At 34.8% G+C, this 15,514-nt stretch overlaps 2 protein-coding genes across 2 annotated transcripts; both read left to right on the top strand.

Moving 5' to 3' along the window:
* Positions 1–4,486: 4,486 nt before the first annotated feature.
* LOC113227467 lies at positions 4,487–9,469 on the top strand. Its single transcript, XM_026460405.1, has 6 exons — positions 4,487–4,642; positions 6,396–6,708; positions 7,065–7,329; positions 7,748–7,934; positions 9,092–9,232; positions 9,342–9,469. Exons 1-6 carry the CDS (start codon positions 4,487–4,489, stop codon positions 9,417–9,419), a joined length of 1,140 nt encoding a protein of 379 aa, XP_026316190.1. The 3' UTR covers positions 9,420–9,469.
* A 1,195-nt stretch (positions 9,470–10,664) lies between these two features.
* LOC113227406 lies at positions 10,665–15,514 on the top strand. Its single transcript, XM_026460313.1, has 6 exons — positions 10,665–10,859; positions 11,282–11,594; positions 11,731–11,998; positions 12,334–12,520; positions 12,602–12,739; positions 15,288–15,514. The coding sequence occupies exons 1-6, from the start codon at positions 10,686–10,688 to the stop codon at positions 15,360–15,362; spliced, it is 1,155 nt and encodes a 384-aa protein (XP_026316098.1). The 5' UTR covers positions 10,665–10,685; the 3' UTR covers positions 15,363–15,514.

The following is a 15,514-nucleotide window of genomic DNA, read 5'->3' as shown; positions in this document are numbered from 1 at the left end:
TTTGTACTGGTCGATGATAATGCGCCCGCACATCGAGCTCAACGAGTCAATGCTGCTCTTCAAGAATACGATATCACACGATTAGACTGGCCTGCCGGCTCGCCCGACTTAAACCCAATAGAGCATGCGTGGGATGCTCTTAAACGAGCAGTATGGAACCGTGAGACACGTACCCAGACAGTTCCAGAGCTCAGGGAAGCCGCTATTGAAGAATGGGATAGGTTACCCCAGGAAATGCTGGATAACTTGATCCTCAGCATGCCCAGGAGGATCTTCGCATATATTCGAGCCAGGGGAGGAGTTATTTTATATTGAATTCACACCTTTTAATAATAAATTGTTGTTTAAGTTTAATTAAACAGTCTTTTTCTTTCTATGAAATTTCTATCACTATTACATTATGATTAATGGCTCAATTTTTTAAAATAAATAATAAGAAATAGTTTTATATTTTAATTTCAAACAGGGTATTCCTATTTAAAGAAAGCATACAACATAGATTTTTTCTTGTTAAAGTTAAATTTAAAGAATTATTGGAGCTTATGCTATTGATCGCAAACTTTTTTTGATGTGTGTAAGTTGACAAGTCACATGTGCCTGCAATTTCACCACCACCTTTACCCTTCAAAACCGGAACACAGTAATGTTGACATGACTGCTTGAGGGTAGAAACAGGTAAGGTAAGGCAGTACTTCCCTAGACGAACTCTTTCACAAGGACCTCTACTGCTACTTAAGTTCCCGTTGTACTGGCAGCATTGCCATAGCTGAACGGCAATGGACAGGCATGCTGAATCAACCACGACCTAGAGCGGTGATCGCAGCCCCTGTCTCTGAGTCGGCGACCCAACTCTTTAAACAAGTTCCAAGCTTCCGAACCCTAATGCGTCGTCTCGATCGCGAACGGTACGAAGTCGTACATCGGCTCTAAGGCAGAATATTTAGCAATAGCATGTTTATTTTCGCGGCATTTTCAGCTGCGGAACTAGCCAACCGCGAAGTTTGTCTTAAGTGGATCGCAGCAAAAGTACTTACACATGTTGCTTACCACAAAAGACAAACTACTTTTCCGCCAAAAAACCAACATCAAAGCCTTTTACCGTCGATTCGGCTCAGACCCGGGAACTCGAGCACGCAAGGGACATTAGCTTTTTAAATAGTTTACATACACATTAAAAGTAAAAAGAAATCTTTGCGACGTGGACGCATCTTTACCTGATTTTGATTAAATTTGTACTAGATAAAATACTGTTTTTAAAAGAAAAACGTAATTGTCGATTATCGACTTATTTGCCTGATAACAAATTAATCAGTGTAATAATTGCTCCAAATTCTCTTTCCGATCGTATCGGAAATAGTTCGTCTTATCTTGCCTCGTCTTATCTTTTGCCATTCAAATTAATCAAATTTTTAAATAACACATAAAGTATTCAAATCAATGCCTTTTTAAAATAGAAGCCTACCTCAACAATACCAAAAGGTTTGTTATGATTATTAATACAAAGGTCGAACACTTTAGAAAAAATTCCTTCGATCCGACGACATCTAGTAAACCATGCCAGACGCTATGCCAACTAAGCCGCGGAACGAACCAACGGACTTTACGAATTTGTCTATTTTTGTGCTTGTTTGTCGGATCTTTGTACGTGGTTTTCAACGACTTTTTAGCCGTAGCGCCATCTATGAAAATATTTCGTCACCCAGTTATTATAGTAAATATCAATTCAATACAAATTTAATTACAATTAATAGCGACATCTCTAGCCAGAGCCGGTAACTGTAAAGTTACCTAACTGGGTCACGAAATACTTTCATAGATTTCTCGAAGAAAATAATTGAATATCAATTTAAAACAAATTTAACACCTAAAGGTCACCACATAACGTCACGGTACGGCATTGCATTTAACCGGTTCAGTAAAAGTTTTTGTCTATATCATCATCACAATTATGCCAAGTTATTGTCTGTGTGGTCTCCTCCACTCCTCGCGGTTCAAAGTTGAAAGGCTATGGGAATAATAAGAATGGCGTATAGTGAACAAATATTTTTTTATAAAAAGAAACAGATCTCAAAATTTTGTGGAATTACATAATATTGGCCAAGTTTACGCAGTAAGTTGTCAAAATCCAATAAATGGGTAAATTTCAGGTAAGTTTTTTGTACTCAATTTTCGTGACAATTTCTTTTTATTTAAATATTTATAGAATATCATCATGAAGTATTATTTAATATACGAGTGTGGTAACCTGAAATATTATTTAATATTTCGCGATGATATAGTCGAGTAATTAAAAAATAAAAATTGTCACCAAAATTGAGTACAAAAAATTTACTTCAAAATTACTGAAACCATAATTCGCTACCATTACAGGTGGATATTTTTGTTTAATTTCACTGCGACCACTACTGAGGTACCCTCTTTCTGACAAGAGAAAAATCATTGAAATCGGTTCAAAAAATGTCGGAGTAATTGCGTAACATACACACATACAAAAAATGCAGTCGAATTGACAACCTCCTCCCGTTTTAGAAGGCGGCTAATAAAGAAGAACATCAAATTGAGAGATCAAGGAGCTCTATAGTCTCAAACCAAAACAATGCAAATAAAAGTACAATGGTTTGCAATTTCATTACAATAAGAATCTCTCGGCTATTCTCAAGGGAAAAGACATTTTCACCTCACTAGCTCGGAAAGGCTTACTTTCTCATTAGAAATCTGCGTGGAAAAAGTTTTTGAAATTCGAACTTGACGATGGACTGTGATGCAGTAGGTCAATGGTGGTGCATCTAACTTTTTCTTTTGATGAAAAAAAGATAATGACACGTTCAACTACGCGATTTGTCGTACATTACTTATTTATGTAATATAAATCCGTTGGCATATTTTTTTCTTTTTATTGTTAACATTAAATTGACAACGATAACTAATTGTGCTTATTAAATTATTTTGATTTGTCGAAGAACTAAAATAATTTCAACAATCAGTTAATCACACAAAATTATAAGTACAAGTAAGAACAAAAATTGATGAGATGCAAATTCAGAACGCATCGGAAGGTAAACTTTTTCTTCTGATTAAAAAAAATCTGATGTTTTATAATTATTAATACAAAGATCGAACACTCAGAAAAAACACTCAGAAAATATTCCTTCGATCCGGTCGGATTCGAACCGACGTCTTCTTGCATACCGTGCCAGACGCTATACCAACTAAGCTACGGAACGAACCAACGGACCTCACGAATTTTTCTATGTGCTTGCGTCGTGTCTTTGTACTTGGTTTTTCAACGACTTTTTAGTCGTAGCGCCATCTATGAGAAATCTTTGACAGATTTATCACCCAGTTAGTACCTTTACAGCTACCAGTCCTGGCGAGAGATGTCGGTATTCACAGTATTAATTAAATTTTTATTGAATTCATATTCAATTATTTTTTGTGAAATTACTCCACTATTTTGTTATAATTATTAATACAAAGATCGAACACTCAGAAAAAATTCCTTCGATCCGGTCGGATTCGAACCGATGTCTTCTTGCATACCGTTTGCATTTCTCATAGATGGCGCTACGACTAAAAAGTCGTTGAAAAACCAAGTACAAAGACACGACGCAAGCACATAGAAAAATTCGTGGGGTCCGTTGGTTCGTTCCGTGGCTTAATTGGTATAGCGTCTGGCACGGTATGCAAGAAGACGTCGGTTCGAATCCGACCGGATCGAAGGAATTTTTTCTGAGTGTTTTTTCTGAGTGTTCGATCTTTGTATTAATAATTATAACAAACTAGTGGAGTAATTTCACAAAAAATAATTGAATATCAATTCAATAAAAATTTAATTGATGTTTTATAGTTCAATTGTTTATCTTTCATCTACCGTTTCCCTCGCTGTGATGAAAAATTATGTGTTTCGCTCGACAGCAAAGTTGTTTTACGTCTCATGCTTTGAAATCCTCCCGCTTCGCTCGTTCAGTCTTAGCTTACATCGCTTGCTCAGGTTTCAATTTCAAGCATCGTCAAATAACAACTTTGCAACCTTGCATAACAAATAACTAATATTCGTTTTTAAATAGAATTAACTTACAAAATTCTTTAATATCTAATGTACAAAGCAAGTTAAATATTAATAATTTAATGAAAACAAGTCGTGCGCCTGGTGGTAAGCGACACGCTTGTCCAAAGTAGCGGTGCCACTCAGACACAACTTTTTGCGACACTCTGATTTATAATCACGTCTCAGGTATGTAAACAGTCAAACAGGTAATATGATGAAAAACATACACGTATTTGTACAATCATCCCAATTGTTTATACAACATGTTTACTGTATCAAACAATGTTTCACTTCACAATAACTTTCACAGTTACTTTATTTTACTCGCTCAACAAAAATGTGTCGTGATATATTTATTCCTAGTATATTAACAATCAAGGCATAAAATAATGTTCTATAATTGTTTTAATTATATAAGAAGTGAAGTAAGAAACTGAAATGAAGCGGTTTATAATTTTATTGGTCATGTCTACGGCTCGTTCTAGAGAATTACCTCTAGCTGAAGAATGTGTGGAAAGTTTCTGCAAGCCACCGAATTGTAGATGCTCTTCGACTAATATTCCCGGTAATTTAGCTCCTAGAGACACGCCACAGGTAAAGTAAACTGTATGCATATTAAAATGATAAAAATAACAGAAGTTTTTAACATACATTTTAAGGCTTATTCACTAAATTTATTGTCACTAATTACAGGTTCCTTAGCACGATAAAATATGAGTTCTTTTTTATTTTTTTGACATAACGGTTCCACGATCCATGGTCACAGATGGACATGCTGACGGCTTAACTTAACCCGTGACCAAAGAGCGTGTAACCGTTCTGAAATATTGGGAAAATAAAAAAGAATCGCATCGTGGTAAGAAACCTGGAATTAGCTTGGTTCTTGCGAATGTTACCCATGGTAATGGAATTTTTTTTTTCGGATTATCAGAGCCAACTGTCAGTAATGGGACTGGAGTAAATGTCCGAAACGTTGATTTGTTTGGAAAAACAAATATATGCGATTTAGTTCCGAAAAAAACTAGTTTCATACCCAAACTTTTTTAATAGCTTAAAGAGCCTGAATTTATCCAAATTTAAAAAAAAAATATTTCGTTCAACTAGTACTAACAATACTACTAACCAAAGATGTAACAGATCGTCAATAGGGGTTGAGTCGATCACCGCCCGAAAGCAAGCTGCTAGATATCAAGTTCTTGGGTTTTCACGATTGTTACACGTCGGAAATGAAACCATTTTTTCGAATGTAAATAGTATATATTTGTTTTTTCAAACATCATGTTAAACAAAAACAAATAATACGCGATTTATGTCCGAAAAAATAGTTTCATTTTGTGTAATTATAAGTTTTTAAAATAAACATGCATGTCATTTCCATGATTAACAATCGCAAAAACCAACGAACTCGATATTCAAAACTTTTAAGTGATTATCACTAATTACAAGTTTCGATATGTTATTTTTTATTTTCCCTGTATCTCAGAACGGTTATACGCTCCTTGTTTACGGGTTGACTCAACACAGCAAAATGTATGTTTTGTAGTATAGACTTACGGAACTAGTCAGCATTATTAGTTCAATTTAGGAATTCTATCAAAGCTGGAATCTCAAAGAATGGTGACACATGTAGACCGAACATCGAACTTCACCAAACACTCTAGAAATTAAATAAACAGAATGGTTTTATGAAGGAATTCGCATTAAAATTGAGAAAATAAATACATTATACTTCACGCCCTTTTTCCATCGAGGTAGACAGAGCCTAACCTTGCACTTGCTACGGTCTTGACACCCATCTTTTTTTTTAATATTTGACAACATCACATACTTCTACTCTGGCCCCAAAGTAAGTAAGTAAAGTACTTGTCTAATGAAAATCGGAAACAAAGCCGGTACCAGAAATACCCAGACCCGAAACAATATAGAAAAGTAAGTTTTTCTACATTGACCAGGTATCGAAGGTGGAGATGGTTACATCGTCAAAATCAATATGCAAGCGACCTCTGTGGTGGTCATATAAAAATCTTTCGCGTCATCAACACGCATCAGTACTTTCATACATGTTTTTGTAAAGGGTACTTTTGACCTGGCCTTTCTTTAGGAGGTCCTCAATTTGATCCTGGTAAGTTCGCCTTGGGCCGGCTCTTACCAACTGCCTGCTCTATCTCACTTTAGAATCTGTTTCGTCGATTTAGAAAATAATGTTGAAGAAAACCAAATGACTATGTTTAAACCAAATTGTCAGGGTATTTAAAGTACCAAAAACAGTAAAATTCGTTTTCGGAAGGTTTCAAAATCTATAAAGTCCAGTGTTGTTAATAAAATGGAATGTATCATTATTTATCAGTTCGTCATCGTCAGTTTTTCGGATGCCATCAACATTGTCAACATTGGTACTTATCGACAAGTATTGTATGGAAGAAGAAACAGTAACGGCTGTAATGCAGGAGCTACCTTCTTCGTTACCCACGAGAATAACAATTACCAGCTCGTCAACGAACTTCATAATCAAGGATTCGAAATCGCTTTGCATTCAATCACGAAATCTATACCTCAATCTTATTGGGCAGAAGCAACGTATGATATATATTATAAAGAATTTGCTGAACAAATTTTTCAAATGACTGCTTTCGCTAACGTGTCTCGAAGTGCTATCAAAGGTATGTAATAATAAAAATTCAAAACAAATTTTAATCTTAATTTTGTCATTTAACTACATTTATAGATATATAAGAAACATTTATAATCACATTAATTTTGTATAGCATTTATAACTCAATTTTGAGTAATATTCCGCGTTTATCTATTTCTAACGTCAGTTAATGTAATTCAACAACGTAATTTAGTTTCTGACGTCAAATTTCCTGAAATAATTGATAAATTGTCCAATTAGATAGCCCGTACTAAATCATGCTTGTGCATTTATGTATATATATTCGTATATCTCTTTTCTTTGATGTAAAGTTAGCTTTTAGACAACTTATTTCCCCAACTCAAATTTGTACTTAAATTTCAGGTATGAGAATCCCATTCCTACAGATGGGTGGCAATGCAAGCTTTGAACTAGCCCTCGATTTAGACTTATACGACAATACATGGCAAACGAATGCATTCACTGGTCCAGGTCTTTGGCCTTATACGTTGGATTTCGCGTCGATTCAAGAATGCATCAATCCCCCTTGTCCTACTGCGTGTCTACCTGGTGCTTGGGTACTGCCTTTGATTTCTTGGAGGGACTTGACTGGATCACCTTGCACTGTTGTTGATGCTTGTTATAGTAGGTACGACATAGGATTCCGGCTTTTTTGTGAAATCTGAACTCATTGATTGTGAAATATGTTTCTACTTAATCTCTTGCATTTACTACACAGGAAAGGAAGTAAGAATGGCGATCTTAAAATGTATAGATATTGCTAATATTATCAATATTGCAAATCTTCATTTTACGAACATTTATTTATTTGAAACCTCGTAATTTTTTCGGATATTGTAATATGAAGTCCCAGATTACAGAAGTCCGTGATTGAAGCCCGTACATGGCACTAATTACTTTTGGTGTATCATCTTATTGACAACATCGCAATTCCTTTGAGTAATGGCGCTTAATTTAACAAATAGTTAGAATGGCGTTGATGAGATATAATCACAAGCAATCGCTTACATAGACTCTGACCATTAAGCGGTTCGTTTTTCTTATAGTCCAGACCAAGATGATGAAGATAGTTGGTATGGATTCATGCTTTCAAACTTTGAGAGACACTATCTGGGGAACCGAGCACCATTCAACATTTACATCCAAGAATCGTATGTCAACTCATTTCCGGCCATAAAAAGAGCCTTTACAAGATTTTTAGACTTGATCAACAACTTACATGATGTTTTCCAAGTAAGTATTGCTTCTAAGTTACCTTTTTTATCTTAAACTGGTTTACATTTCAGGACATCATTCTAAGTGTTACTTAAATGACTTTAAATGTTCTAAATCTAAATGTTTTTGGGAAACAAAATTAATATAAGACCATTTTAATGAATCAATGTTAAATACAAAAATCTTTTTTTTCTCCTTTCTTTTCTCTTAGTTTATCTTTTTTAATTCTGTACGTCTTTCAATATCTTGTCGGCATACTATTATTAACTATTATTCACTATTAAATCGGCATACTTTCAAAAGAAATAGTGAAATTGTTATAATAGGTAAACTAAAGTATACATATCAGTAGCTTGCACACATGTAATTTATAATACAATGATAAAAATTGTGATCAAAACTTGAAACACTTCCAGTTGACTTAAAATTTGGCATCGAGTTAAGTCATGGAGCTTAAACAAATAAGTGAACAATCAGAAAACAAATAATTAACAGAAGAAAAGGGGCGAAATTAAGTAGGAGTGTTGTTATACATATGATATTTAGTTCTCTGACCAAAACGCTAGATGACATGAATTGTATGCTGAAAGAATCAATCGTGTATGGCTCAGTAAGCAAAAGCAATATTTGTCAAAGACCTGAGTCAGTTTCTACCAGATTGAAATTTCCAATATGTCGAATCCAAAATGGATGACAACCAAAATGATTTGTTATTTATCTCCGCTACTTACAAAAAATGAGTTTTCGGACAAAGTAGTTCACTGCAATATTCAGTTTGTAACACATTTTCCTAAATATTTCAAGGGCCAGACATACTAAATTCCCAAGTTTATATTCAAATTAAGGTCTCCTGTGGTGGTCCAGTTTTGAAACTAATATAACTCTTGCAAAATGTTGTCAAGTTTAGATTTTGTTGTAAGTAAGCAATCTTAAATATTTAACAATCTAAATATTTATTATGTCAAGAGGAAGTTTTTTTACAGCATGAGCGTTAATAGGTATGGTAGTCAGATTTTCTAAATTACATACCAAAGCATTGAATACCAGTATGATACTGTAATTTTGCTCATTGTTAAAATAGGTTAGTTTCGAGGAATTTTATTTGTAGTTACATTGCAATGTTTTGTAAATGAAAAGATAAATAATGGAAACAAATTTAATATTCCCGTTCGCAGGTAAATTCATACGAAGTAATTAAATGGGTAAAAAATCCATTACCGCTCAATGAGTACAGAGAGAAGCCATGCCAAGAACCTTTTGCTCCGATTGATTGTACAGCGACTCAATGTGGACCTTTGGCGGCTGAACACAATGGAGTATGTACTAGTTCGGTTATACTATAGTTCCGCTATTGTAGTTTTGTGTACGTTCCCTAGTTAGACAGTAGGTATTTATAAAAACATTAACATTGGATGTTTGTTTTAGAATGAGTACTGGATGAAAATTTGTACCGATCTCTGTCCAACAAGTTACCCCTGGTATGGAAATCCTTTGGGGGCATGAACTTTAAAGATGTAGCTTACCTTAACTTACAAGATTTAACTTACCCGAACTTTTTAGATTTTCATTGAAATAATGCCTGTTGTGTGAAAATTACGTCATCAAAAACATGAAAATTTGTTATCCAAATCTACATACAATATTAAGGTTGCCTAACTCAACCTTTAAAAAGATATTTACAGCTTCTTCAAGTATTTTCATATATATTATACAAACTTTGATTATGGGTACAAATATTTAGGCATATTATTATGTAATCCTGAATATTTAAATAAATCATTGCGTATAATATATTTCTTTAATTAGACACAAACTGTACCTTATTTTCTTATTTCGTTTATTGAATAAATAAATATTCTATTTGTAATTTTTTTATGTGTTTTTTATTGAATGCTGATGTTTGACTACCGTAATATTCAAACATTTTTGTAAAATTATTCCATTATAGTTTGTTATAATTATTAATTTAAAGATCGGATACTAAGAAAAAATCCGAACTTCGATCCGACTGGACAGGTAAAACTTTATATTTATTTTATATTTCTTATCAAAGGTGTTAATTTGGATACGTTACTTTAAGAATAGGTAAAAGCCAGTGTGATATGAAGAAATGTGATGTAAAATCAGTCTGCATAATTTGTATATGCAATCCATTTTTTGCATGTCAGTAACTTTGTGCTTTAAGATACGAGTTTGAGAAAGTAAGACGACAATATGAAATATGTATTTATCCAATAGTCTGTAGTAATTTAATATTACTGCTATTGTTTTATTATTTTATTACATAATTTAATTTTGTTTTGTTGTGCACGTAAACCCGTTATTGTAATTATTGTGTCCTGTATTTTGGTCTGCAGGAAGAAATTTCTTATAGAAATAAGTAGTAACTAGTGTTTTCCGTTTTACTAAATGTGATTTGTGTTGTCCTGTACAATAAATACTTTAATAAATAAAATAACAAAGTTTCTCGTTTAAACAAAATAAAAATATTCATAACTCAACAACTCCTATGTATTAAAATTTCTTAATTTTCTACATGTTCTCTACAATACCGTTCAAACGTGCAAAAGTTTGTAATAGCAGCATAACTTGGCCTGCGCACTGCCCGTACGGTGACACCATTACAGATTTTCGTTGTAGATTTGTAATCTACAGCGTCAAGCAGATTAAATCGATTTCAGTACAAACCTAATCATTAATACTTCGGCAAAACGATATAAAACAAGAAACAAACAAATCGATGCCTAGTCAGACCTAGAGCCAATAAAGATGAGGTCGTCGTTGCTGTGTTTAACGCTTCTGGCTGTGGCAGCGGTAGTAGCGAATGGTGAAGATACGCTTCCATCAGCTCAACCCTGCAGAGCCGCTTCATGCAGTATTCCTGAGTGTCAATGCTCAAGTACTAGTAACTCTTTGGGATTAGCTCCAAAAGATACGCCTCAGGTTTGTTCATTCATTTGTTGAGCTTGATGCCAAAAGCTAAATTCGCAATTCACGCGTTCTCACTGTCTATCATTTGCTGTCCCGATATCGATGATTTCTTCCACAATAATCAATACTTTCACCATCTCATCATCATCATCATCGTTATTATTAATTATTTCTTTCATATATTTTTATTTACATTTCACAAGTTTGTCATTATTATTATAATGCACTGTTTCCAGTACAGAACGGTTGAATTGTCTTAAATTGTTTATTGTTAATGATAAATTAAAGTTAAAATTATTATTAATTAGAGCTTTAAATAAAATATCGACTCTGAGTCTTTGAGTTATAATCCCATCCAAGAGCACACAGTTTTCAATCTTGTTGCGTTACAAACTATCCTTACAATTTTTTAATCTATCCATTTTGTTCCACAGTTTGTAACATTAACATTTGACGACGCAGTCACTATAAACAACATAGAAACATATAAAAAACTAATTTACGATCGCAAAAACGCTAACGGTTGCCCAATCGGTACCACTTTCTTTGTCAGCCATGAATATACCAACTACCAATTGGTCAATGATTTGTACAACCATGGTTTTGAGATAGCCCTTCACTCAATCACTCATAGGTCGAATCAAACTTATTGGGCAAGAGCCTCTTATGAAGACATCGCGAAAGAAATTGGAGAGCAAAAAGAACAACTGTCTTACTTCAGCAACATTCCCATCAGTGAAATTAAAGGTAAGTGCAATTATTTTCATTACAAGTGGGAGATTAAAGAAAATAAACGGCTACGTGAATACGAGGTTCTGAAACGACAATGGCAATATATATCCTGTATTTTTGCCTTTTAATAACGTTTCATTATATCTTTAAGGTGTACGTGCGCCTTTCCTGCAAACTTCAGGCAACCCTTTCTACCAAGTAATTAAAGACTATGATCTTCTATACGATTCTTCGCGGCCTACGGTAACTTACCGGAATCCCGGTTTATGGCCTTACACTTTGGACTACGCCTCTACTCAGGATTGTCCTATTGGTCCTTGCCCAACAGCCTCCATCCCTGGAGTTTGGGTGACCCCTTTGATTAGTTGGGCAGATTTAGAGGGGTTCCCTTGCTCCTTTGTTGACGCTTGCGTTTTCACGTAAGTACTTTTTAGTGCTTAGGTTATTCGTAATTTTATTTCTGTGAGTTGTTGTTGTTTGGGATTTTTGACACCGCAGATTGAGATTTTTAATACAGGATTGAAAATACTGATACCAATTTTCTCTTTTATTCACTCTCCACGCGCGAGTATTCTTAAAAATTTATAGTAAAATTCCATTCTGTGACGATTTTTAAATGTAAGTTACATATTATTGGATATTGATTTTTTATCTTTATGTAGTATGCCTATGGTTTTTTCTACACAAATAGCGTCTCAAACATTAAATGTTCGGTATTTTTATTGTAGCTAATCACTTTCTTTTGTTTCTACAGCCCAAATCATGATGACGAAGATGCGTGGTATGAATTCATTCTTGAAAACTTTGAAAGGCAGTATGACGGTACTCGCGCTCCGTTCGGTTTCTACATCCACGAGTGGTATCTTTCTATTCACCCTGCTGTACTCAGGGCTCTAAACCGTTTCATTGATACGATCACAAAGCTAGACGACGTCTTTATGGTAAGTCTAGACAAATAAAAAGATAAGAAATCAATATGATAAATTGAACAATATCGGAATTAGAAAAAAAATATTGCACAGGTCAATGAAAAAGAAGTGATCGAATGGACGAAGAATCCAGTGAATGTTGAAGAATACCGAACGAAGAACTGCAAGACAATCTCGCCTAGCCCTTGTTCTTCTCCGCATGTTTGCACATTAACTGCCGAACACAATGGCGTAAGTAACAAGTAATATTCTGTGTTATAAAAACTTATTTGTATTCTTTTTTAATTTGTTTGAGCTACCTAAAACTCAAACTCAAATCGTCTTTATTTCATAGGTAAGTTAATTACAGTTGAAGTCGTAATATTGGTTAAACACTCTGGCCAAGTCGTAATATTGGTTGATCGTGGATGGAGCTCCTTTGGGATGGCTCTGCTACATCCACCTTGGCTTCAATTGACAACCGTGCCAAGAGACTTATATATGTGACTCGGAACTAGTGGAGGTGACGCTGCGAAGCCTTGAACACCGCCGTAAATTTGGCTGCTTATCCTTCCCCTTTCCATCACCGGGGGACTAGATGTAGGCTTGGGTTCCATCCCTATGTTGAGGATATTTCAAAGATTCGCACGAAGCGTTACGTTTACATATTTATATGGCGAACGGCTATGCCTGTAGACTTCCTCCAGACTGTTCCCTGAACGTTATAACTTGAACCTTTTCAAGGCGAGAGTGAATAGGCATTGTTTAGGTTTATATGCTCTATCATCGACCTCATCGTCACTTTGCATGAGGGGAGATGGAGGTCAAATGCGCACTTACATTTTTACTAAAAAAAATTATAACTCTGCTGCTCATTCGTAAGGCAGATTCCCCTGAGAAGAATGAGCAAGAAATAATAGTGATCGTTCCTCATACCGAACATTTAAGTAGCGTTAGAGGTCCTTATGAAAGAGTTCATCCAGGGAAGTACTGCCACCTTACTTATTTCTACCGCGAAGCTGTAATGTGAGCATTAATACGTTCCGGTATTGAAAGGTAAGGATGCTGGTGAAGCTATAGGCATATTTTTTTAACAAGTACGCATTTGACCTCCATCTCACCTGGTGGAAAATGACGTTGAAGTCTGCGATGTGGCATGCACACCTAATTAATGTCTATTCACTCACGCCTGAAAAAGGTCCGAGTTATAGCGTTCGGGGAACAAGTCCGAGGGCAGGGAATTCCACTACACACCCTAGCCGCTCGCCTTGTAAATCCTAGGAATATCCACAACATAGGAGTGGAATCCCAGCCCACGTCTAGTCCCCCGATGATGGGGAAGGCGGAATCAAATTATGCAATCCCATCGCACACTCTCTCTTATGGATAGGACTAGTAAAGTTTTTGTCTCAAGATGACGGGCACAGTGGCAATGCCCCTGGGTTTTTTGCGATTTAAAAATTCTGAGTGGCCTATCGATTAGCAGGCGACTTAAGGCGTAGTATTTCAACGCGAGCCTACATTTTGGGAGGTGATGTGTAGGGGACCGCCCGTCGCGTCCCGTATTCCGCGCGCTGAAAATTAATATGAATAAAATAAGAACAAGAGGAGAAAATTTGCCACACATCCGACGTTAAGAAGCACCTGATGGCGACTGGCGGGGTAGCGGGCGGCGCTGCACGTCATTAAACCGCTGGGCAATTTTAAATTTTTGGGCTAGGTATATGTGTATTTAATAACTACAGGGCTTCAGTTGAAAACCAAAATTTAGCAGGTTCTCTGTTGTACATTAAAAGAGAAATATCTCCACATAAATATTTTGTGCTAAGTTAGATATTTTATTGTTAAATAATTTGTTCAAGACTTTTAATTACCGTTTTTTATTTTAGCCAGTTTTCAGGATTGTATATAATCGGGTGAAGTACATCCCATCGTGTAACCAATTAGCACATTATTTAGACAATATCCACACGTATATCGTATTTTTTGTAAGACCGTTATTTAATAGTAAATACTACTATACTAATAAAACAGTTTTTCCTGGTTTTCCTCCGGTGACTCTTAATAAAAAAACGAACGGGTCTAGGAAGTTACTATACTTCTTTTCAATCCATTTTAAACAAAAAGTAAACAAAAAAAGTCACTCAGACCCGACCATAGACGGTTTAGTGATGGCTAATTGTAATGCCAACTACAAATCGATTAATTAATTGAATGAATCGATTTGTTCAATTGAGTCATACTAGCAGTTTTCTTTACATTAAAATAATGAAAATACATAACCTATAAAAGCATATATTTAAAATTTCCGAAATCTTAATTTTAAATCCTCCTTCAAATCCTTACACCTAGATACTCGTTCGTTTGTGATTGAAATTTTCGATTTACTAGTCGATTACAAAAACTTTAATTGAATGAACTAAATGTTTTTTTTAGTGTAGCACTAAGCAACCTCAATTTAGGACTACCATTTTTCAAATACGATTTTGTGATGCTATTCAAATGAATATTGTTGGAAAAAGTGATAAGATATCTAGTCGAAATCTTCGAAATATACGTGAAAGTGTTACTTATTCGATTTATTGAGTGATTGCTCTAGAATTCTAACTATACAGATTTGTTTACTTTTTGTTTAAAATGAATTGAAACAGGCTTTACAATGTCGTATTAAAAGTGTAAATGTATAACAAATTGGCATATATGTAACACAAGTAGAAATCACATTTTTTGCTTTATGTACAAATATAAGTGTTGCATGGTACAACTTGTACTAACGGTGTGAATTGAATATCATTTACAGGTAGAATACTGGATGTCAGTCTGCACTGCGTGTCCCTTGGTATACCCCTGGCTTGGAAATTCTCTAGGAAAATAAATTACAAGTTTGCTTTAAAAATAAAAGTATTAAAAAAATTAAGACTGGCAGTTAATTCCTCTGACGTAGCCAGGCTTCTGGGCGCGGCACTTAATGTTACTCTTTTATTTGTATTTTAATCCTTTTTATTCTTTACTACCTTATTTAGTTTG

The sequence above is a fragment of the Hyposmocoma kahamanoa genome, unplaced genomic scaffold (genome assembly GCF_003589595.1).
Source record: "Hyposmocoma kahamanoa isolate Upper Pololo Valley unplaced genomic scaffold, ASM358959v1 210, whole genome shotgun sequence".
NCBI classification, from domain to species: domain Eukaryota; kingdom Metazoa; phylum Arthropoda; class Insecta; order Lepidoptera; family Cosmopterigidae; genus Hyposmocoma; species Hyposmocoma kahamanoa.
This window is presented reverse-complemented; position numbering and strand designations above follow the sequence as displayed.

Bases quoted from the DNA above. Each gene is read 5' to 3' on its own strand.
- LOC113227467 (XM_026460405.1), top strand. From the start codon at position 4,487: ATGAAGCGGTTTATAATTTTATTGGTCATGTCTACGGCTCGTTCTAGA. The intron at 7,330-7,747 runs GTACGACATAGG...TTTTTCTTATAG, and splicing joins GTTGATGCTTGTTATAGTAG to TCCAGACCAAGATGATGAAG. The intron at 9,233-9,341 runs GTATGTACTAGT...TGTTTGTTTTAG, and splicing joins TGGCGGCTGAACACAATGGA to AATGAGTACTGGATGAAAAT.
- LOC113227406 (XM_026460313.1), top strand. From the start codon at position 10,686: ATGAGGTCGTCGTTGCTGTGTTTAACGCTTCTGGCTGTGGCAGCGGTA. The intron at 11,595-11,730 runs GTAAGTGCAATT...TATATCTTTAAG, and splicing joins TCCCATCAGTGAAATTAAAG to GTGTACGTGCGCCTTTCCTG. The intron at 11,999-12,333 runs GTAAGTACTTTT...TTGTTTCTACAG, and splicing joins GTTGACGCTTGCGTTTTCAC to CCCAAATCATGATGACGAAG.